The sequence below is a fragment of the Pelophylax lessonae genome (genome assembly GCF_965119305.1).
Source record: "Pelophylax lessonae genome assembly, chromosome: 4".
Taxonomy (NCBI): Eukaryota; Metazoa; Chordata; class Amphibia; order Anura; family Ranidae; genus Pelophylax; species Pelophylax lessonae.
This window is the reverse complement of record NC_138771.1, coordinates 443,332,630-443,358,209: the sequence shown is the minus strand read 5'-3', so window position 1 is coordinate 443,358,209 and position 25,580 is coordinate 443,332,630. Positions and strand designations below refer to the sequence as shown.

General features: G+C 44.6%; 1 protein-coding gene across 1 annotated transcript in view; it reads left to right on the top strand.

Moving 5' to 3' along the window:
- The window catches only part of LOC309554047 (leukotriene C4 synthase-like), a 180,777-nt gene extending 161,078 nt beyond the window's left edge, over positions 1–19,699 (top strand). Inside the window, exon 6 of the mRNA XM_082255572.1 lies at positions 19,321–19,699. Coding sequence (XP_082111698.1) covers positions 19,321–19,432 — 112 coding nt within the window. The 3' untranslated portion in view covers positions 19,433–19,699. The remainder of the gene's footprint in view (positions 1–19,320) is intronic.
- Positions 19,700–25,580: the final 5,881 nt, after the last annotated feature.

Here is a 25,580-nt window from a genome sequence, read left to right as displayed (position 1 = left end):
AATTTTTACAAGATAAATAGGTAAATACTTTTTGTAATAGAGTCATACAGTTTGAAGAAAAATAGAACTGATAATTATCAAGATTAAAATGCTTAAAAATACAGACAATTGTGCACAATCTTTAACCACTTAAGCCCCGGAAGATTTTACCCCCTTCCTGACCAGGGCCTATTTTGCGATTCGGAACTGCGTTGCTTTAACGGACAATTGCGCGGTCGTGCGACGCTGTACCTAAACTAATTTCACGTCCTTTTTTTCCCACAAACAGAGCTTTCTTTTGGTGGTATTTGATCACCTGTGCGATTTTTTGATCATGCGCTATAAACAAAAAAAGAGCGTCAATTTTGCAAAAATAACAATATTTTTGCCATTTTTTATATGAAATTCCCCAAAAAAATGTAAAAATCCAGTTTTTTAAACATTTTGGCCAATTTGTTTTCTGCTACATATGTTTGGTAAAAAAAATTGCAAAAAGCGTATTTTGATTGGTTTGCGCAAAAGTTATTGCGTTTACTAATTAAGGGAAAGATTTTTGTAATTTTTGTTGTTTTTTTTTTTTAACGAGTAAAGGCGGCGATCTGCGATTTTTTTTGCGGGACTGCGACATTGCGGCAGACAGATCGGACCCTTGACTGACATTTTTGACACTTTTGGGGTTACCAGTGACATTACTACAGTAATCAGTGCTATATATATGCACTGTTACTGTAAAAATTACACTGGGAGGAAAGGGGTTAACTTTATTGGAGAGGGAGGGGTTAAGTGTGTCCCTAGGGGCGTGTTTCTAACTGTGATTGGTTGTGGCTACTTGTGTAAGAACAGAGATCAACCGTCCTACATAGTAGAACCGTATGATCTCCATTCTTGCACAGGGGAGAATGACAGGTGGCTGTGTTTACATTAGCCGCCTGCCTTTCTCCCGCTCTAACGGACGATCGCAAGTGCCCGGCGGACATCAGGTCCGCCGGGCACACGCGCGGGGGGGGGTCCGTGAGCGAGCGGCGCGCGCTCGCTCCCCAGAGCCTCACAGGCTAGCGACGTAGACCTACGTAACTTTGCCTGTGAGGGGCTGACTGCCGACGTAGATCTACGTTAGGCAGTCGGCAAGTGGTTAAATACAGTTATAGCAGCTAACTTTACTATTTAACTGTTAACTAACAAATAACTGTCAAAGTTTCTTATGTGCCACTTATGTTGGATAAAGCAAGTATTTAGAATCAGGTAAGATCTGTATATACTAAATAATTATATTATAGGCAAACATTTTACTGCAGAAAAGACACAAAACCCCCCCCCAAAAAACAAAAGAAACCTCACTGGCAGGTCAATAGGAACTTCTGCCAGGAAAACTGCGTCCTTCCCATACATCAATAGAAAAGGTGAACGCTTGGTCGTCACTTGTACCTTCGACCTTATAGAAAAAAAGATCGCTTCCAAATACACATCCCAATTATTTTGGTTGATCGTTCACCAATTTAGCCCCCGTTCACATACACGCGACGCTACTTCGCACCGCGACCTCTGAGGTCGCGGTGCGAGCAGCGCGCCGCGACCTCGGAGCGGCCGCCACGGACTTCATAACATTGAAGTCTATGGCGGTCGCCTCCGGGGTCGCCCCAAAGAAGCTTCGGACCCTTTTTCTAAGTTGGAGCGACTTGTGTCGCTCCTATTAGAATGGGTCCGCAGCTTCCCTATGGAAGGCGACCTACGGCGACCTGTGAGGCGACCAGGTCGCCTCACAGGTCGCCTTAGTGTGAACGGGGGCTTAGTGAGAGCTCTATAATAAATAAAAGATACAACAAGATAAACACATTAATAACACATGTAGAATTTAAAGCTCAAACAATACACGAATAGAAACAAAAGTGTAACGCAAGAAGAACATTACTTAAAGTAAAACCTATGGAAGAAAGTTTTAATAAAAGTCAAAATATAAAGTCTTAGTATGAATAAGACTTAATTAAACTTGCAGCTTAATATTGTCATTAGTCTTCTCGTCCAGTCCATTTGTCTGAGGGTGATACGCCACTGTCACGCTTCTTTTGATTCCCAGCATACTACACATCTGATTGTTAAGCTTTAAAAAAAACAGGAATATAAAATTCTAATAAACCAACAGATTACTAAATAATTTTTACAAAAACGATAAATGGTATTACACATACCTGATTGACGAATCCTCTGCCCTGGACAGAGAGTATGCATTTAGGACAACCATGTCAATAGATCATCGAGCATACATGGCCTCCCACCTCTGCTGCGGATTTTGTTTTTAGTGGAAAAGTCTCTACCCACTTTCAAAAATAATCTGTGACCATCAAGATGTAATCAAATCCATCCTGTCTTTGGAAAAGAGCCTGTAAGGTCAATCCCAACAAGCTCCCAGATAGAAAACACCTAATGATGAAACAAATTTATGTTTAATATACTAATGTAATAATATTGGTTATGTTATACCAGAGCCAGTACAAGGGGGGGGTGGAAGGGACGGATGCCCTGGGCGGTACAATTTATTAGAGGGAGGGGGGCGCAGTAAAGTGTACTTCTAAAAAGTGTCTGGACTACTGTGTATGTGATTGATACAGCTAGTAGCTGTATCTGCCCCTCCTGCAACGATGTGCTGAGTGCGCTCCTGCACTCGGCACAAGCCTAGAGCAGACCAGCCTGTCATTTCGGATAGAGCCGACACGTCCCCCTCCCTCACAGACAGGAGAGAGAGCTGCTTCTGCTCCTTCTCTTCCCGCCCTCTCCTCCTGTGCTTTCCCCGACAGTGTTCTGCCTCAGAGATGTGTGGACGGGAAGATTGAACACCAGCAACAACCAGAAAAGGAAAGATGGAGCCTGATCCATCCCATCCAATCCATCCACTCCATCCCTTCTCTCTTCTGCTTCCCAGTGAGTACTCTGATGTAAGGGGACCCCTTCCTTCCTTCCTTCCTCCATCTCTCTCCATTTCTTTCTCTTTCTCTTTCTCTTTCTCTTTCTCTTTCTCTTTCTCTTTCTCTTTCTCTTTCTCTTTCTCTTTCTCTTTCTCTTTCTCTTTCTCTCTCTCTCTCTCTCTCTCTCTCTCTCTCTCTCTCTCTTTCCATTCCTTTATTCATTCCTTCATCCCTCTCTCTATATTTCTTTCTAGCTGAGGGAAGGAGGTTATTTACCAGTTATATTTAATTTCTCTAATATGTAGCATGAGGGGGTTAATGTATTGCTGCTGGTCACTGATACATCAGTAACACTGACACTGGTGCCACTAATGCAGCACAAAGGGGTTAATTAACTGCCACTATTCACTAATGTATCAGTTACCAGCGCAATACATTAACCCTCTCATGCTGCATATTACAACTTGAGTCAAACACCAGTGATAAACACAAAGTCCCAAGGTTCTTTGGTAACACCCGCCCATCTGGCACCTTTAATTGAGTGTTCCTGTGACAGTCACCTCCACCATAGATAAAGTGCTCGCACCAGATTGCACGGACTTCAAGAAGCGCGGTGACATCAGCACATCACTCCGTCAGCTGACGCCCCGCGCTTCTCGAATCCCAAAAGGAAAGGTAGCTGCAATTAGCCAGCTGGCTTGTTTTGATCCTAATGCGATTACATGTTCTTCTTGCTGTAAGTGCAATATTGTATACCTTAAATAAAGTTTTTAAATATTTTTACACTACGGCGAGCAAGACTTTTGTATTTTGGGGACCATCTGTGATATATGTTTCCTGGGTCCACTTGCCATAAGACGTTCCTGGGACAGCTAACCACTTCTGTACCTGGCCTATATTGGCACTCCTCACCTACATGTAAAAATCATAATTTTTGTTTGCTAGAAAATCACTCAGAACCCCCAAACATTATATATATAATTTTATTAGAGACCCTAGGGAATAAAATGGCGGTCATTGCAACTATTTTATGTCACACAGTATTTGCGCCGCAATTTTTCAAGCATGTTTTTTTTTTTTTTTTTTTTAATAACAGTTTAACATGAATAAAAAAAAAACAAAACACTAAAGTTAGTCTAATTTTTTTGTATAATATGAAAGATAATGTTACACCAAGTAAACAGATACCTGACATGTCACGCTTTAAAATTGCGCACACTCGTGGAATGGCGCCAAACTTCAGTACTTAAAAATCTCCATACGCGACACTTTAACATTTTTTACAGCGGATTCCTTCTCCGGCTCCCCAATCGCCCGAGCAAGCCAGTAGAAGCCTGTAAGAACGTCAAGCAGCTGAACTGGGGGGGGGCGCAGTTTGCCATCTTCGCCCTGGGCACCATGTGACCTTGTCCCAGCACTGTGTTATACTGTAATAAATATTTATCTTAATACATTGTAATGGCTGGGGAGCATCTAAAGGCTTTCCAACCTTCTAGCACTTCTCGCATTCCTGGATCTGTAGGAAATCATTTGTTAACCTGTGTACCACTTTCATAAATATTGCAAGACACAAAAGCATTTACTGTGTAGTGTACCCAGTTCTAAATATCTTGGCATATTCTGTGCAAAAAGAATCCTAAAGAGACTGCCAAGTGCTTTCGGTTGATTCCTGAAAGGCCTCCAATTGGCGAGTGAAAGAAGATCCTCTTTGCTTCTTTTTCCAATGAAGAGCTCGCCTTCTGTAATAAAAGGGAAAATGTAAAAGCTTCAATTCAAAGCTATTTTCCCAAACCACAAAAATGGATTGTATTTCTGATATTCACCCTTTAGGGTAAATTTAGCAGTGGTCTGCTTAAAATTATATCTTTTTTGTCATACTTGGATGGGTATTCTCCCACAGAAAGGAAGTTGAAAATGTCCCCATACCTATCAGAGTCCTCCTCACATCAGGGTCCTCATCAGAACCCCTATAGCATCAGGGTCCACATCAGAACCCCCGTAACATCAAAGTCCCTATCAGAGTCCTCCTCACATCAGAACCCCCATTACATCAGAGTCCCCATCAGAGTTCTCCTCACATCAGGGTCCTAATCAAAGCCCCCGTAACATCAGAGCCCATTTAGAGTCCTCCTTACATCATGGTCCCCATTAGAACCCCCATGATATCAGAGTCCCCATCAAAACCCATAACATCAGAGTCCCTTATCAGAGTCCTCCTCACATAAGGGTCCCCATCAGAACCCCGTAACATCACAGTCCCCATCAGAACCCCCGTAACATCACAGTCCCCATCAGAACCCCCATAACATCACTGTCCTCATCAGAGTCCTCCTCACATCAGGGTCCCCATCATAATCCCCTTATCAGAGTCCCTAAACAGAGTCCTCCTCACATCAGGGTCCCCATCAGAACCCCCATAACATCACAGTGCCTATTAGAGTCCCCATCTGAACCCCTGTAACATCAGAGTCCCCATCAGAACCCCTGTAACATCAGAGTCCCTTACCAGAGTCCTCCTAAAATCAGGGTCCTCATCAGAACCACCGTAACATCACAGTCCCCATCAGAGCCCCACTAACATCAGAGTCCTTATCAGAGTCCCTTTTAGAACTCCTATGAGAATCCTCCTCACATCAGGGTCCCCATCAGAACCTCGTAACATCACAGTCCCCATCAGGGTCCCCATCAGAACCCCCGTAACATCAAAGTCCCCATCAGAACCCCCAAAACATCACAGTCCCCATCAGAACACCCGTAACATCAAAGTCCCCATCAGAACCCCCGTAACATCACTGTCCCTATCAGAGTCCTCCTCACATCAGGGTCCCCATAAGAATCCTCCGTAACATCACAGTCCCTATCAGAGTCCTCCTCACATCAGGACCCCCAAAACATCACAGTCCCTATTTGAGTCCCCATCTGAACCCCTGAAACTTTAGAGTCCCCATCAGAACCCCCGTAACATCAGAGTCCCCATCAGAGCCCCCCTAACATCACAGTCCTCATCAGAGCCCTTTTTAGAACCCCTATGAGAGTCCTCCTCAAATCAGGTCACCATCAGAACCCCCCATAACGTCACAGTCCCTGTCAGAACCCCCATAACATCAAAGTCCCTATCAGAATCCCTATAACACCAGAGTCCCTATCAGAACCCCATGACATCAGAGTCCCCATTAGGACCCCTGTAACATCACAGTCCCTATCAGGGTCCCCATCAGAATCCCCATAACATTACTGTCATAATATCAGAGTCCTTCTCACATTAGGGTCCTTATCAGAACCCACGTAACATCAGAGTCCTCCTTACATCAGGGCCCCCCATCAGAACCCCCATAACATCAGAGTCCCTATCAGAGTCCTCCTCACATCAGGGTCCCCATCAGAACCCCCGTAACATCAAAGTTCCTATCAGAGTCCTTCTCACATCAGGGTCCCAATCAGAACCCCCATAACATCAGAGTCCCTATCAGAACCCCCATAACATCAGAGGCCCCACCAGAACTCCTGTAACATCAATGTCTCTATCAGAACCTCCGTAATATCAGAGTCCCTATCAGAACCCCATAACACCACAGTCCCCATCAGGACCCCTGTAACATCACAGTCCCCATCAGAACCCCCGTAACATCACAGTCCCCATCAGAACCACCGTAACATCACTGTCCCTATCAGAGTCCTCCTCCCATCAGGGTCCCCATCAGAACCCCCATAACATCACTGTCCCTATCAGAGTCCTCCTCACATCAGGGTCCTCATCAGAACCCCCCTAACATCAGAGTCCTTATCAGAGTCCCCATCAGAACCTCTATCAGAGTCCTCCTCACATCAAGGTCCCTATCAGAACCCCCGTAACATCACAGTCCCTATCAGAGTCCTCCTCACATCAGGGTCCCAATCAGAACCTCCATAACATCAAAGTCCCTATCAGAACCCCCGTAACATTAAAGTCCCTATCACAACCCCCGTAACATCAGAGTCCCTATCAGAGTCCGCCACATGTCAGGGTCCCCATCGGAACCCCCATAACATCATATTCCCCATCAGAACCCCCGTAACATCAAAGTCCCCATCAGAACCTCTGGAACATAAAATCCTCGACCCTGTCAGCTGCTGTTAAATGTCCGACAACAAGCTAAAACACCTCCACAACATTCATTCATCAATAGCAGCGCCTAATTTTTTATCTCAATAGTTACAGTTTGCTTTAAAAATTATTAAATGATAGGGTAACCAAATAGGTAGCATTTTTTAAGCGATGGGTCAGACATTTCCTATAACAGTCTGCATATTCAGAATGTTCAATAACAGCAGAACTAGTTGACATTTGTGACACTTAGGGACAATATATCCAATTATGTCCTTTCACTAAAAGCATTTTGTCTATATTCAAAACTTCCTTCTCTCTGGGTATGAATAGCTGCAGCTGGTAAGGAAAGACATTCCATCAAGTTAGCATGTTTTTCAAAGTCACCAGCTAGAGATCTTTATTCCTGGCTGCTTCCTGCTACTTGTTGATTAACCCAGAACTGAGCTGTAAATAAATGGAGAGCTCTTTCCTGGACACATAGTGCAGCAATGTGACGAAGCAGACACACACAGGACAGCATCTATACCTAATATTATACACTGCAATACTGTTTGAGGCTGACAACTCATCATACCTACACTGAACACAATTATAAAACGCAACACTTTTGTTTTTGCTCCCATTTTTCATGAGCTGAACTCAAAGATCTAAGACTTTTTCTATGTACACAAAAGGCCTATTTCTCTCAAATATTGTTCACAAATCTGTTTAAGGCCCCTTTTACACAGGCGGACCGTTCAGATCCGCCTGTCCGTTTTTTTAGCGGATCTGAACGGTCCCCCCATGCATCTCTATGGGGCATCGGATGTCAGCGGAGACATGTCCGCTGACACCCGATCCGATCCGTCAAATCTGGACGGATGGAAACCCTATTTTCCATCCGTCCAGCGGATCGGATCGGATGGGATCGGATGAGAACGGACATGTGCAGAGAACAGCTGTCATTCTCCTGCTCTGTGGGGGATCGGCGGATCGATCCCCCGCTGAGAAAAGCGGAGTCCGTTTGACGGACTTACTGTGTGAAAGGAGCCTTAGGCTGGCCATACACTATACAATTTTCTTATTCAATTTCCTTTAGATTTAACTTAAACTATGTAGTGCAAGGGCCTGCCTGACTGCATACAAATTGAAAGTGTTTAGGTTTGACCCTATATTACATGGTTTTGGTAAATCTAAAGGAAAGTTGAACAAGAAAATTGTATAGTGTATGGCCAGCCTTAACCTTCCCCCATCCGCGCTACAGCCTATATACGGCTGCAGCGCGGACTCGAATTTTCGGGAGGCCGTTTTTAAACGGCCTCCCAGTGACACGCCCCCCGCACGCTCCCGCGAGCGCGCTGCGGGGGAAATCTGTGTCGGCCGTGTCCCTTGGACACGGCCGATCACAGATCGTGGTGAATGGCCAATCACAGCGGCCATTCACCACGTGATCGGACCGTCCAATGAGCGATGATCTCATATGTAAACATATGAGATCATCTCTCATCGCCGGTGTTCCGTGAAAAATCCATACCCGTGAGAAAACCATACCCTCGTCACTTCCGGTTCCGTTACGGAGGGTATGGATTTCTCACGGTAGTTAAACTTGCGGCGCTTACATTAAAACAGCTCATCTGAAACGTAAATCATCTCCGCTCCTTCCCCTGTAACTTCCCTCATCTCCGGTAATAAATATAAAAGCGGATCACGGAGCCACGATCGCCGTCACATTTACATCTCATACTCCCGCCGCCGCTTTTATATTTATTACCGGAGATGAGGGCAGTGACAGGGCGAAGAGCGGAGATGATTTACGTTTCAGATGAGCTGTTTTAATGTAAGCGCCGCAAGTTTTACATTAGACACAGTGCCGTGAGAATTTCATGCCCACCGAGCATGCGCACTTGTCTAATTCTTTAATGTTCAATCACGTATCCGGGGCTCTGAGCATGCGCACTGCTGCGCTGCTCAGCTGTTTCAGCCCGGAAGTGACGAGGGTATGGTTTCTCCACGGGGTATGGTTTTTTAACGTTACACCGGCTCTCCTTCCTCACACGGAGCCTGCAGTGTGAGGAAGGAGGGGGAGCCTCACAGCGCCGGGGACACAGAGACATGTAATCAGGGCACTGATCACCAGTGCCCTGATTACTAAAGGTAAAAACACACACACAGTGCCCCCCCATCAGTGCCCACAGTGCCCGCCATCAGTGCCCCCCATCAATGCCCACAATCAGTGCCCATAGGGCTGCTAGTCAGTGTCCATCAGTGCCTGCTCATCTAAGCACTGATGAGCACTGACTGGCAGCACTATGGGCACTGAGTGTGGGCACTGATGGTGCTGCCCATCAGTGCCGCTCATCAGTGCCACCCGTCAGTGTCCAGTGCCATCCGCCAGTGCCCATCAGTGCCGCCTATCAGTGCCCATCAGTGCCGCCTGTCAGTGCCGCCTCTCAGTGCCGCCTCTCAGTGCCCAGCAGTGCCACCTCTCAGTGCCCAGCAGTGCCGCCTATCAGTGCTCATCAGTGCCGCCTCTCAGTGCCGCCTCTCAGTGCCGCCTATCAGTGCTCATCAGTGCGGCATATTAGTACCTCCTCATCAGTGCCCATAAGTGCCACCTCATCAGTGCCCATAAGTGCCACCTCATCAGTGCCCATCAGTGCAGCCTATCAGTGCCCATCAGTGCCGCCTCATCAGCGCACATCAGTGAAGGAGAAAATTTTATTTTCAAAATTTACTCGCAGAAAATAAGAAAAACTTTTTTTTTTTTTCAAAATTTTCTGTCTTTTTTCTTTTTTTTTGTAAAAAATAAAAAACCCAGAGGTGATTAAATACCACCAAAAGAAAGCTCTATTTGTGTGAAAAAAATGATAAAAATTTCATATGGGTACAGTGTAGCATGACCGCGCAATTGTCATTCAAAGTGTGACAGCGCTGAAAGCTGAAAATTGGCCTGGATGGGAAGGGCATTTAAGTGCACAGAAGGCAAGTGGTTAAGTGTTAAGTGAGCACTTCTCCCTTGCTGAGATAATCCATCCACCTCACAGGTGTGGCATATCAAGATGCTGATTAGGTGTGCAATTATTATTGTGCTGTGTGATAAAACTGCACATTTTAGAGTGGCCTTTTATTGTGGCCAGCCTAAAGCCCCGTACACACGTACCGATTGTCGGCCGAACGATCGGCCGTCTTTTGTCCAGGGCTGTCGTGTCGGTTGAAAACTGCAAAAGACTGCACACAAATTTTGTCGGCCAACAACAGCCAACTGCAGAAGTGATGTCATGTGATGCTTAACTTTCCTTTTTCTTTTCTGAGCAAGCCCAGTCTTGCAAATCTGCTGTCGGCCGAAATCTGTACTGACTGGCGAACAATCGGCCGTTCTGGTGTTGGCCAACAAAAATTTTAATGCCTGCACGACAGATTCTGTTCGACCGAAAATCGGTCATCGGCCGCATATTTACGGCCGACAATCGGTACGTGTGTACGGGGCTTTAGGCACACCTGTGCAACAATCATGCTGTCTAATCAGCATCTTGATATGCCACACCTGTGAGGTGGATAGAATATCTCTGCAAAGGAGAAGTGCTCACTAACACAGATTTAGACAGATTTGTGAATAATATTTGAGAGAAATAGGCCTTTTGTGTACATAGAAAAAGTCTGAGATCTTTGAGTTCAGCTCATGAAAAATGTGGGCAAAAACAAAAGTGTTGCGTTTAAAATTTTGTTCAGTGTGTGTAGCACCCTCCTACGTAAGTTGCTAGGATGTATTTAGGTTTGTGTTATTGTGGTCTACTGCTTAACTGGAGGCTCTTAGTGCCGGTTCACACTAGGTCGCTCCGACTTCGGGGGCGACCTGTGAAGTCCCGTGCACCGCGACTTCGGCGAGACTTGCACGGACTTCATATAATGAATGTCTATGCAAGTCGCTCCGAGGTCGCCCCGAAGTAGTACAGGACCCTTTTTCTAAGTCGGAGCGAATTGTGTCGCTCCTATTTAAACTGGTCCTGTAGCACTGCATGGACCGCGATAGACCGTGACTTGTCAGGCTGACAAGTCGCCTGACAAGTCGCGGTAGTGTGAATGGGCAGTGAGTGCCGGGTCACACTTGTGCGATGCGGGAAGGCTGTGAATTCGCAGCCTGTTCCCGCATCGCAAACGCACATCTGGCAGTTCACACTGCCATATGCGATATGCTGGGGGTGTCAATGAAATGTTAACGACACCCCCAGTTTGATCGCATATCACAGTGCGATCTGACAGTTCGCACAGGATCCGATCGCACAAGCGTTAACCACTGTGCGATCCGATCCTGATGCGGCTGAAAAAATGCCTCATGTGCGAGTTTTGTGCGGGTGCAGTTCGAATTTAGCCATACAAAGTGTATGGCTGAATTCGCACTGCACATTCGATCGCATGTAATGAAGGAGCAGTGCGCTCCGATATTACATGCGATCGCCGCACACGCGGAAGTGTGAACCGGCACTTAGGTAAAACATAACAGGAATGCTACATTGTTTAGCTACAACGTCCTGTGTGTTTCACAAGTGCTGCTATTTCTGTATTGGCTCCTCTGTATCTAAGCAACTGTGGAAGTTGCTGGATGAATAGGAGAGGCTCATGCAGATCAGCAGTATGAATATGGATGCCATCCCAGCCAATTACAGGGGCCCCTTTGCATGCTGGGAGTGTTATTTATATTCAGTGGATCACACAGGATGAGGTCTTTTACCTGGAGAGGTGAGTTCAGCTTGGGGGGGTGGTGCCCTCCTCAGCACCTGCTGCCATGCGGCCTCGGGTGGGAGGCCTGAGAGCTAAAATGCTGACCAGAGTGTTGAGGAAGAGCTGAAGTACTGAAGAGCTGACTGAGGGGGAGCCGTACCCGGAGATCTGCCTGGGTTCACTGGAGGGTGCTGCTGGACAATTGGAAATTTGGTCCACAGGTCTTGTGAGTACAGACTGTAATCAACTTGGTGCGTGGTTCTTTGGCTACCCCCAATGTCCTAGGAAAGTCAGTGACTTGGTTCAGCAGAAATGGGATACTAGTGTCCTGAGCTACTGTCCGATATTCCTGCAAAGGACTTGCTCAAGAGTGTATAGTGTATCATGCAGTAATTCCACAGTTCAGTTAAAGAAGCTGGAAAACAGGTGTATAGGCGCTACAACCTTCCCACATAGAAGCTCCACCCGGTGCTCAGACCTTGAGGCTGCTGACACCTCTAATGTACCAGAGTAAGGAAAGGGATGGTTGGCACTCAGGATGACATCCAAAAAATAGTATTTCTTTCTTAAGAAAACATGTACAATGCTGTAAAACAGCCTATGCATTTTGTATGTTAGTAATGACTAACGTCTGAAACGCGTAGGATGTTTTACAACATTGTTCATGTTTACTTAACTACTTGACGCCCACCCACCATCAAATGACGCCGGAGTGGTGCAGCTCTCGTTTTGGGAGGGCGTCATATGACGGCATCCCAGAAAGGGCGGGCAGCGTGGCAATCGTGGCCACACCGTGTTCCTAGGACACAGGGAAACCTCGATCTTGGTAAAGAGCCAATGACATGGCTCTTTACCCATGTGATCGGCTGTGTCCAATAAAAGCCTGTCACATGTAAATGAGGAAGTGGCATTTATTGGCGCTCCACGCCTCACATTGTCAGAGTGTGTGTCAAGGAGAGCCAATCAGTGGCTCCTCCTCAAAGGGAAGTCCAGGAGAGGTAATCAGGGCACTGATCATCAGTGCCCAGATTACAGTAAAGAAAAAACAGTGCACATTAGTGACACCAACCAATGCCCATCAGTGACACCAATCAATGCCCATCAGTGACACCAATTAGTGACCCCAATCAGAGCCCACAGTGACCTCAATCAGTGCCCATTAGTGATGCCAGTCAGTCCCCATCAGTGCTTGGTCATCTATGCTGCCCATCAGTGCCGCCTGTCAGTGCCGCATATCAGTGCCACCTATCAGTGCCGCCTATCAGTGCTCATCAGTGTTGCATATCAGTGCCACCTATTAGTGCTCATCAGTGCGGCATATTAGTGCCACCTCATCAGTGACCATAAGTGCCACCTCATCAGTGCCTGTCAGTGCCACGTCATCAGAGCACATCAGTGAAGGAGAAAAATTACTTATTTACAAACTGTAAAGACAGAAGTTAAGAAAAAACTTATTTTTTTCAAAATTTTCTGTCTTTTTTCTTTGTTTTAGTAAAAATTAAAAAACCTAGCGGTGATTAAATACCACCAAAAGAAAGCTCTATTTGTGTGAAAAAAATATATAAAAAAATGTAATTTGGGTACAGCATTGCATGACCATGCAGTTGTCATTCAAAGTGTTACAGCGCTGAAAGCTGAAAATTGGCCTGGGCAGGAAGGGGGTGAAAGTGCCCTGTATTGAAGTGGTTAATGAAGAAATACTATTTTTTGGATGTTATGCTGAGTGCCGACCATCCCTTTCCTTACTCAGTTAAAGAAGCTGTCCTTCTTGTAATTAGATGAATTCAGAGTATCCCACTACATTGGCTTTCCTATCCATGTTCTACAATAAAATAAAAAAAAAAAAACAAAACCCCTAGGCTGATGATTGAAGAAACGAGCAGAAGTAAGTGTTCACCTGGCTGTGGAAGGAAATACGGGGTAGCACTACACTTATTCCTCGTACACACGCAACGATTATCGGCCGACCGATCGGCCGACTTTTGTCCAGTGCTGTTGTGTTGGTTGAAATGTGCTCTAGACTGCACACGAATTTTCTCGGCTAACAAAAACCAACTTCAGAAGTGATGTCATGTGCTGGTTTACTTTCCGTGTGTTTTTTCTTCTTGCTCATCAGATTTTTGTCTGCCGAAATCTGTACTGACTGACGGAAAATCGGCCGTTCTGTTGACGGCCAACAAAAATGTTATAGTCTGCACACCAGATTTTGTTCGGCCGAAAAGTCGGAGTCGGTTGTCGAAAGCATCATACTAACAAGATCGGACGTTGGCCGAAAATTCACGGCCAACTATTGATGCGTGTGTACAAAGCATGACATTCATACCATATTGCTTTTTCTGTCTCATTATTCTCAGTGTACCCTTGTCACACAGCTATAGACCCTTAAAAACTAGCAAACTTTTGCATTAAAACAGAAATTCTTGGTCTGCATATACCCAAATACATGCTCAAGCTGCCTATAGGGGTTCTAGAGCACACTGACCAGCGTGCCCCCTTTCAATGCACAGTGACCACAACATTGCCCCCAATTGCAGAGCGCCAGCCACAACATTGCCCCCAATTGCAGAGCGCCAGCCACAACATTGCCCCCAATTGCAGAGCGCCAGCCACAGCATTGCCCCCAATTGCAGAGCGCCAGCCACAACATTGCCCCCAATTGCAGAGTGCCAGCCACAGCATTGCCCCCAATTGCAGAGTGCCAGCCACAGCATTGCCCCCAATTGCAGAGCGCCAGCCACAACATTGCCCCCAATTGCAGAGCGCCAGCGATCCCCCCCCCCCCCGCGAGACCCATGCACTTACCTCACGGACGGTCTCGCAGTCGGCTCCCCGCGTCTCCGAGTCCTCCCGCGGCGCCTCCTCCTCGTCCAATGGCACGGTGTTTGCCTTTCGGCCAATCAGGAAGCGGGAGGACCCGCTCCCTGATTGGCCAGGAGGAGGAGCGCGGGACATTCAATTGTCCTGCGTGTCCTTAGACGCGCAGAGGGATTCAGCCAGTTCTGCGAACTTGCAGAAAGTTAGCAACCGGTTCTATGGAACCGGTGCGAACCGGCTGAATCCCACCACTGCTTGTAGTATTGAAACCCTTGGGTTAGTATAACAGCCAGACAGCTAGAACTTTATAAGGTCAGTAATTGCATCCTATGTATTCCTCTCATGAAAGGTTTATTGTATGGAAATGAATAAATCCAAGCATTTATTAGAAAACAAATATGTGCTTCTCATGAATAGGTTAATTTGGGCTGGATGGTTCTTTTCCTCCGAGTGAATCAGCAGATTGTTATACATTCCTGCCCAGTCAGACTCTAATTTAACTGGACATTTATTATTTTCTCTATCTGTAACTGCTTTCTGTCTTGTAAAGTACAGAGTAGAGGACCTTTCTGCATGTTGAAGCAACTGTTAAAAGAATCCAGCATTTCACAAGTGACACACACATTCACAGCATGCCTGTTCTGTTTTATTGCACACATCTATAGTGTTAGATACTGAAATAATTTGTTTAAATGTAATGCTATTTCTTAAGCCTCGTACACACAGGCCAAATATTGTCAGTATAAGAAAAAAAGAGGTTGAAGGATTGTAAGAGGTGCATGAAAGTCAGCCAGCCCCGAGTCTGATGTACTCACCCTCCAGTCTGTCACCAACCAAATAAAACCTGTCTCTTGGTACAAAGAACAGGGGTTTAGTTGACACACATGGGATGGAGACGCCTTGCTTACAGCTTGGTGCCTCAATTAAAGTCCCACCGTGCGATTTTCGTGCGTTTTTGGTGGATGCAGTTTTGATTTGACCTTAGTGTTTTCCGTAGACAGGGATGGAGACCAATAGCATGACCTGCTTGTCTCATATAAAGTCCCAAAAATGAAATTAGGGATTTCAAAGGCAGTGTGCTTTACAGGCCATGCCCCATACATAAAATCCCTTCCTATCTATATACTGCATCCACCAAGGGGATGGAGGTGTAATGCTTTTCAGCTGGTCTTTTCCAGTTTGCACCATGGTTATAACCTAATTATTTGAGTCTTTGAGACAACAGCCAGTCGTGGATGGGGATGGGTTGGGGGAGGTTGGGCTGTCTCCCTCTCACCTGTTCCCCCATCCACCCATTAGCGGCCATGTGCCTCCAGTGTGAGGAACTAAATTGAGAGTGTAGGACTGCAGATTTAAACAGGGTGCCGTGAAGTGGCTCTGCAGCTTTCACATGCGTTTGCAAATGTGTGTCAACTAAACCCCTGTTCATTGTACCAAGAGACAGGTTTTATTTGGTTGGTGACAGACTGGAGGGTGAGTACATCAGACTGGGGGCTGGCTGACTTTCATGCACCTCTTACAATCCTTCAACCTCTTTCTTTTTTTTTTTTCTTGTTATAGGGATGGAGACGCCGGGCAACACCAGCTTGGGTCTCATCTAAAGTCCCACCTAGTCCAATATGTTTAATATTGTCAGTATTGGCATGTGTGTGTGCAGCAGCCGGTCAGACAGAAGCCAACTGAACATCCGGCTTCTGATGAAGGAGCATGACCGAAAAAGGTCCACCCATCAGCATCCAATCAGTGCTTTCAGCCATTGGCTATGAGCGCTGACCGATGTGTTCTGGTGGGGGGGCTGTCCCCCTGTCAGAAAACAATAGCTCAGCGGGGAGATCACTGTACTAACATCGGGTTGCTAGTACAGGATCTCCTCCCAAGCAGTTTTTTTTAATTTTTAGCCCGCTAGGTTGAACGAAAAAAAAAAAAGTGATAGCGTGTACTAAGCTTTAGAATGCACCCTGTCAGTATATAAGGAACCTTAATTATGTTATCAATACCAGCCAAATGGATATCACCAATCCACCAGCTATAGTTAGTGCCTTCAGATTAATGACAGATGGCTCCTAATTGGGTTACCAAGATACCCAAATAGGCAGTCCCCTTATCTCTTTTTCTGGTGTCATATTGTTATAAAAATTAGGAGAAATCTGTGTGATGGATTAACAGTCTTCTTTAACCACTTTTGGACCGGAAGGATTTGCCCCCTTAATGACCAGGCCATTTTTTGCGATTCGGCACTGCGTTATTTTCCCAGACAATTGCGCGGTCGTGCAACACTGTACCCAAATAAAATTGATGTCCTTTTTTCCCCCCACAAATAGAGCTTGGTGGTATTTGATCACCCGTGTGATTTTTTTTTTTTTTTTTTTTGTGCTATAAATAAAAAAGTGCGACAATTCTGAAAAAAAAAAAAAAAACAATATTGTTTACTTTCTGCTACATAACATTCCCAGAAAAAAAAAAAAAAAGTAAAAAATCAAATTTGTATTCTGCTACATATTTTTGTTAAAAAAATCTTAATAAGCGTTTTTTGATTGGTTGCACAAAAGTTATTGTGTCTACAAACTAGGGGAAAGATTTATGTCCTTTTTATTTATTTATTTTTTTTACTAGTAATGGCGGCGATCTGCGATTTTTAGCGGGACTGTGACATTGCGGCGGACAGATCGGACCCCTAACTGACATTTTTGACACTTTTGGAGGGACCACTGACATTACTACAGTAATCAGTGCTAAAAATATGCTCTGTTACCGTAATAATGACACTGTCTAGGAAGGGGTTAACCCAGGGGTGATCAAAGGGTTAGGTGTGAGCCTAGTGGAGTGTTTTCTATCTGTATAGGGACTTATGAAATGAACACAGAAACCAGGGATCCTGAATAGGAGGAACACAGGCGCTCTGTGATCATTTCAGAGAGAATGGTCTGCTGTGTTTACAATGGGGAGCGATCGCGGGTGCCCGGTGGCAATCACTGACACTGGCCCTGTGGTTCTGCATCCCTGCTGCCTAGGAGCGCTCTCCCGAACCGACGTACCCATACGTTGGTTCGTGCAACCGAGCCAGCCTGCCGCAGTATATCTGCGGCGGGTGGTCGGCAAGTGGTTAAGGTAGGCGCAGTCAGAAAAAGTGATATCTTGTGTACAGAAAAGCAAATATAATTGATATTTGTAAATATATAATAAAAAAAAAAAGATCCTTTGTCCTGAGGTTTGTGTGTGTCTGTGAGACTGTCACTTTGGCACAGTAATTAGGAGGGTTGTGGGTATAAGGATTGTAGCATAGGTGTGCAATTTATACAGCAATTAAGCTCAGGCTCTGTTTAATCATTCTTCTTTAATCCATTAAACCACTGGTGGGTGCAACCTGTTTATGACCATCATTCGCCATGGTGCTCTATGCGTGTGTTTTTTGGCCCTGTCCCATGGTTCTCCAGGTCCTTCATAATTCTAGTCATGTTCACATTTAGTGACACTGTTATGACTTTTTCATTGTAAAGCCAGGCAGATTACCTGTTTCAGGCATTGTGAATGTTTACATATTGCTTATATTCTTTAAATGTAAATTCTCTTAATTTCCAATAGTTTATGTCATATTTTAGGTTGTAAAAAATGCACTGTGTCAGTAAATATTTAAAGTTTTGACAATAAAAAAATTGTGGGAGGCTGCTGTATAGCCACCCAATTGCTTTCTCTGAATCTCCAGAAGTGTGACCCCCAGCGTGCTTCCCGGGCTCCACATGGTGGGTGTCATCGGATGGAGGAGAGAGAGAGACCAGTAAATGTCTATTTTCCGATCTTCCCTAGCTGCATACAACCCGGAAGCTACATGTATAGTGTCACTTCTGGTTTCAGGTGCCGGTTTCCCTGGCTGCTGTGACCAGCGAAGAAGTTAATGGAGCGAAATCTGGTTACAACCGAGCACTCACTTATTCCCCCATAAAATGTTCAGCTTAAATTCGCCCCCCCCCCCCCCCCACCCTACGTACACACACACACATGAATCTAAATACACCCATCATGTGGGTCTGTGTACAAAAAAATTGTTTCACTACACACATCACATTACATATTGCTGTACAAGCTAAAGTAAGAACAATAATTATAGGGTCATTATTCATTGTTAACTCTAAATACATGTCCTGTAGGAGCTTTTAAACTGTTGCCTATAGAAGATTTAGGGTACTGAAGTTTGTTGTCTTTATAGCAATTTTAAAGCTTGACATGTTGTGCATCTATTTACTTAGCACAACCCCATGTTATATAATTACCACAAATTGGATAGTATATCATGTTAATGTGCCCTAAAATAATTTTTAGTGTATTTTTTATTGAATGTTTGTAATTGATAAATTGTTGTGCAAATATTATGTGACATAAAACATTTGAACTACAACTAATTTATTCTCCAGGGTGTCTGCTTTTTAAAAAATATATAATGTTTGGTGATTTATCTAGCCAAAATTACATACAATTACATAATTGACAAAAAATTATAAATTAATAAAAAATTAAAAAAGTAAAAAAAAAAGTGTTTACATTTCCATGTATTTTATTAAAAACTGTAAATGTGCTTAAAAAATATAAAACTTATTTAGGTATGAAATTTACCTTTAGAGTTATTGTCAGGTAAACAAATGGATGCTGACACTGTTAGATTTGAGTTGGGAATCTGGGCATCAAAGATTTCTGGTCATGAAAGCACCCCACAGAGCTTACATCCTTCATACAATTTAATCATAATTATCCTTGTAATAAATGTTAGTTTCCAGTATAGATATTCTTGCTAGTTGTATTATTTATTTTAACTAAATATTTTTTTATATGTTTGATATGTTTTTCCAGATTGGCTCCAATGTATCTTAACGCTGGCGTTCTCTGGTTTATGATTGGCCTTTCGGCAGTTGGCATTCTACATGTTCTCTTAACCCAGTTCCTTGACCTGAAGATCCTCTGATGTTACCCAGCTAAAGCTAATGAGAAATTTATGGAAAAGATAACACATTAACAGTAGTAATATACTATCATAATTATAAATTAAGATTAGTGATACAAGCGTTGATTGGACTGTTCTTGCGGCACACCTAGAAAGAGTCACGTGTTAAAGACAAAGTTCACCCGATGCTTAAGGTGGCCATACACATAGCAATATGTGATTGATTGATGTATGTACAAGTGATCACAAACAAGTAATTCTCCATTAAATAAAAAAATTAAAGTACAACCAATGTGGTTTTGTACCATATTTTGCAATCTGCTGACACTCTGGGGACCCTGAAAAAAGGGAGGAGACGTAAGAAGGGGGGGCTGATGTAAGGAGGGGGGCTGATTTAAGGGGGAGCTCTAGGGATATAAGGATAAACTGAGGTAAGAAGGGAGGGAAATCTGGGGTTTCTGTTGTAAGGGGATAGACTTCAGTGGGTCCCACACTATTCATAGAATGGAAGTTAAATAACACTTCTCAAAACCATGGGGCATACACACTCCTTACATGGGAGAAGTGTGCTAGCTGGAGATTCCTCTGCTAAAACTGCACTATAAAGTCACTCTTCCTCTAACTACTCACTGGTGGATACTGCTAATGAAGTACTGATGTGGGAGAGTGGGGTACTCCACCCAGAAGTCTTGTCAGGACTCAACATGTAACGAACAAACAAAGGGTTGGGAGGCACACCCTAAACTTACATTTCTAAGGTTGGTGCTGCTATAGAGACCAATAATCAAATTGAACCATAGAGAATAGCGCAAACATACACAAAAAAAGGTTGCTTTCAAATCTTGCAAGGCTACTTAAAAACACCTGATCTTAATAAGTAAATATTTAGTCACACCATATGGCTAGGGTTGCCTCCTCATCCCTTTAAACCAGGACACACATTAATTACACAGGTTCTGTGGCTGATTATGGCGGTAATTAAAGTCACTTGGTGCCTTATGTGCATTATATCAGCCCCAGAACATGTGTCATTAATATGTGTCCTGGAATAAAGGGATGAGGTGGCAATCCTACATATGACCTAAAATAAACGGGGAACCCTGTTGTAAGGGGGAACTCTGGGGACCCTGATGTAAAGAGGGGGGGCCCTGATTTAAGGGATGTAAGGAGGGACTTAGTTAGTTAAGAGAGAGTGGGAAATCTGAGGACTCTGATGTAAGAGGATAGACTCGAAGACCCTGATGTATGAGGGATCTCCTAGGGGACCCTTATTAAATGGGGGGGGGGCTGATGTAAGGAGATGGAACCTTCATTTTGGAGGGGCTCTCGGGACCCTGTTGTAAGGGGGGACCTTGGGGACACCATTGTAGTAGGGTAGGACTCTAGCAACCCTGATGTAAAGAGGGATCTATGGAGACCTTGATATAGGAGGGGACTCTGAGGACCCTGATGTAAGCAAGGGACTCTGGTGACCCTGATGTAGGAAAGGGGAACCCTAAATTTAATGGGGGGTCTAGGGACCCTGATGTAATAAAAAATGACTCTTTAGGACACTGATTTACGGGGAAGAGACCTGATTTAACGGGGCTCCAGGGACCCTAATTATTATTGTTATTATTATTATACAGGATTTATATAGCGCCAACAGTTTGCGCAGCGCTTTACAATGTGAGGGAAGACAATACAGTTACAATACAGTTCGAAACAGGAGGAACTAGAGGACCCTGCTCGTTAGAGCTTACAATCTAGAAGGGAGGGTCAAGTAAGAGAAGGAGACTCTGGGGACCCTGATGTAAGGAGAGGGGGGAATTTAGGGACTCTGAGGTCCCTGATGTAAGGGGGAATCTGGGGACCCTGTGTAAGGGGGGGGGGGGCTTTAAAAACTGTGATGTAGGGAGGGGGAAATCTGTTGTAAGGAGGAACTCTGAAGGCCCTGATATAAGTAGGGGAACTCTGGGGACCCTAATGTAAGAGAGTAGGGAAATCTGGGGGCCCTGATGTAAAGAGGGGAAACTCTGATTTAAGTGGGGACTCTGGAGATGTAAGGGGGGAACTCTGGGGACCCTGATGTAGGAGGGGAGGGAAATATTGGGACTCTGATGTAAATGGATAAACTCTGGGGATCCTGGTGTATGAGGGAACCCGAAAGGACCCTGATGTTAGAAGTGGGGACTCCTGTGGCCCTGATGTAGGAGAAGAAGACTCTTGGTGCTCTGATGTGGGGGGGGGGCTTGGGAACCTGATGTAGGTGGGAATGTACATCTGGGGGCCCTAATATAAGTAGTAAACTCTGGGGCCCCTGTTTTAATGAAAGGACCCTGATGTAAGGAAGGGGAACCTTGATTTAAGGGGGGGCTCTGGGGACCCTGATGTAAGGAAGGGAGACTCTTGAAGCTCTGAAGTAAGGGATGGAGGCTCTGGGGACCCTGATGTAAGGGGGGGACTCTTAGTACCGTGATGTAAGGGAGAATCTAGGGACCCCGTGTAAGGGAGGGGGGCTTTAAAAACTCTGATATAGGGAGGGGGATGCTGGTGTAAGGGGTAACTCTGGAGGCCCTGATGTAAGTGAGGGAACTCTGGGGACCCTGATGTAAGAGAGAAGGGAAATCTGGGGACCCTGATGTAAGGAGGGAAAAAACATAATTTGACTCAGAGGATCGCATTGTAAGGAGGAGGAACACTAAGGACCCTGATGTAAGGGGGGGGGGGGGGGACTCAAATGGATTTGAACACATTTTGAAACCACCCTGCTGTATTGAGGGCTCCTGTATTGAGGCCCATGTGAAAACAGCAGTTTTTTTAGAGGCTAAACCACCAAGGAAAGTCTTGAGAAATCAGAATATTTGCTCCTTCCAGGATTTAGCATTTGAGCTAAATATACCCTGTTTTAAACATCCCAGAACTCTGGGACATCTGTTAATCTAAGCAGAATAGTGAAAGTGGCCCTACATCACCTGTGGGTCATAAGAGTGCACTTAGTTCTGCACTCCTGTGACCCATATTCAGCTGACAGCAGGCTTAAGCCACTGCTGAGAGTCTGAGCCAGTCACTAGACATGTGCAATTTGTTTCAGTCTGAATACAAATGCAGATTTTGGTTATCGGAGATTCAGATAATTACATTGAAATTAGTTTAATTTTGTTTTGTATATTAATTTTCTAACGAATTATACATTTTTGGAATGATTTGAATTTAGATCAGTTGAAAAATGATAAACCGATTCGAATTCTGTGTAAAGAATAACTGGTTGTTAAGGAGTGAACCAGGAAGCCGGCCGCTGCGTCCTTAACAACCGATGACTTATCAGCTGTCATCGGGCTACCCCACTGACAGATGAATGTAAATAAAAGAATGCCAGCAATGGAAAATGCAGAAAACAAAACAGTGTGGGAACCCCCCAAAATCTATACTAGACCCTTATCCCAGCATTCAGCTCAGCAGGTCAGGAAAGCGTGGGGATGAGCAAGTGCCCTCCCTCTCCTGAACCATACCAGGCCACTTGCCCGCAACATGAGGGTGCCATGTCCCCATGTTGATGGGGACAAGAGCCTCTTTCCCACAACCCTGGCCAGTGGTTGTGGAGGTCTACGGGCAGGGGGCTTATAGGAATCCTGGAAGACCCTTTTAACAAGGAGGGCCCTAGATCCTGGCCCCACCCTTTGTGAATGAGTATGGGGTACATTGTATTCCTACTCATTCACCAAAAAAGTGTAAAAAGTAAACAAAAAAATGTCCCCCAGTGTAGATCCATCATCAATCACAACGCCGACGCAAAAAAAGAAAAACCTCAGGTCCCGATGAAGGCCCTGTCCGTCTGCCAGCTCCTAAATAACAAAGGGGAGGGGCCACCTGATGACATCACTGGGCTACCCTGCCCCCTTGTGATGTCGTCAACTGTGGCATGCTGGGCCCCCTTAGTTATTTAAGAACTGTCAGGCGGAGGGGTGGTGGAGGGGTGGCGATAGTGGCTGGCATCGTGATTGGCGGTGGATCTAGTTCAGGCACATTTATTTATTTATTTTTTGTTTGTTTTTTGTCAAAACTGTCACTGTGTATTTATTTACTTTTTATATTTTTTTGTTAAATAAGTAGGGATACTATGTACCCCCTACTCATTTACATAGGGGAGGGGCTGGGATCTGGGGGCTCCCTTGTTAAAGGGGGCTTCCAGATTCTGAAAAGTCACCTTCAAACCCACCCCTGCCCTAAAGCACCCCTCCCATGTTGAGGGTATGTAGCCTGGTATGTTTCGGGGGGGCGCTCACTCGTTCCCCCCCCCCTCCCCCATTCCTGGACTGCCAGGGTGCATGCTCAGATAGGGGTCTGGTATGGATTTTGGAGGGGGCCCGCGCCATTTTTTTTTCAATTTTGGGGTGGGGTTCCCCTTAAAATCCATACCAGACCTGAACAGCCTCGTATCCCACCCTGTTTTTTTCTGCATTTTTCATTGCCGGCATTCCTTTGTTTACATTCATCTGTCAGTGGGGAAGCACGCTGACAGCTGATGAGTCATCGGTTCTTAAGGATGCAGTGGCCGGCCTGCACCTAACAACCAGCTAATTGTTCGACCAAACCAAATTCAAATTGTTACGAAAATTTGGAATTCGTGAGAAAATGAATAAACTAAACTAAATTAAACAAAACAACTTGAATAAAAAAAAATCAATGTAATAAAATTAGCAACATAACTAATCTATCCGAAACCAAACCCATTTTTCCATTCTGCACATGTCTACCTGCCACTTGCACAGCCCATCGCTCCAGTGAGTACTGGAGAGGCAGAGCAGAGAGCCAGAGAGAGTCACTGGCTCTCTGCTCAGTGAAGACCGAGAGCTGAGCGATCAGCAGTCTTTGATTGCTCAGTTTTCAGTCTCAGCAGGGAAGAGATGCAGTAACGGATCTAGGTGAGTATGTATGTTTATTTATTTTTTTTTAAATCCCAAACTTCTCTTTTATTTATTTCTGATGAAAAAGCAGTAACAATAGCAATACTGGTTCAGTGCTTCAATAGCCTGTGCGCACTCTGCTCCCAGCCATAGGATGTCTATTAATGAACTGCACAATACTATTAAAGCGCTTTATTTAGATTAAAAAAAATTTGAATGAAATAAGAGCACATGAACCTGACGTTTGAAGCCAACAGATTACCCTACGTAAAGGTAATTAATCCTCCACTTCCTGCTGTCCTCTGTATGTTTTTTGACATCTTAATGCTACAAAAGGTATACATTTTAACTAAATATAATGCCTATTCATTAAACACACTTAGTTCAAACAGCATTGTCTTATCAGAACCCAGTTGAGCTGCTGTATCCAGTCATCGGAAGCAAAATTGAGGTATAAATAAAAAAACACACCTGGGATGATAAGAGGATTTAAACCCCAATATCCGAATTAGCAACTTTTAAAACAATTTATATTATCTCAACTGTAAAGGTAAATTTGGCATTATAAAACCATAAAATTATTGTCTGGCTTATAGAACAGTACTCTAGAAGCAGTAAAAACTTTCATCATTTTATCAGTTAAACTAAATATTTCTAATTCTTTTTATTAATTGCTCTAGGGCCTAAATGCCCCAGGGTGGGTATAAATGCGCACCAAATGGGAATACTTGTATTGTATGCAAATATAGCTACAGTGTGCTTCAATAAGCTACAAGGGAATAGTATAGGTTTCATCAGGGATGCCTTGGCAACATGCCTAAAAATTGCCCAAAAATGTATACAAGCCAGCAGGTGAATAAAGGCTGCCTTTTAGTCGCACAGAGCCACAGGTGCACCATTTCAACACTGGTTTATACATTGCCTATGGACTCTGCTGCAGTAGGGATTAAGTGGACTGAAACAAATTCTCTTTTATACGAACAATTAACAGCATGCATTATTCGCATAAAAAAAACAAACACGTTCTATTTTGCCTACTCTGTGCAAGGGTTTTTCACAGAGCAGCCCCATTCCTCCTCTTCTGGGGTGTCACTCCTGGCTCTTCCCCTTTATCTGGTGCCCCCACTGAAAAACGTTTGTGGGGGCGCTTGTGCGGGCGTGCTCCCGTGTCCCATTGCTGCATGCATTGAAACAGACACCGGGGCTCGGCCTTGCTTCAAGCTCCTGTGTCACTGGATTTGATTGACAGCAGTGGAAGTCAATGGCTCTTGCTGCTATTAATC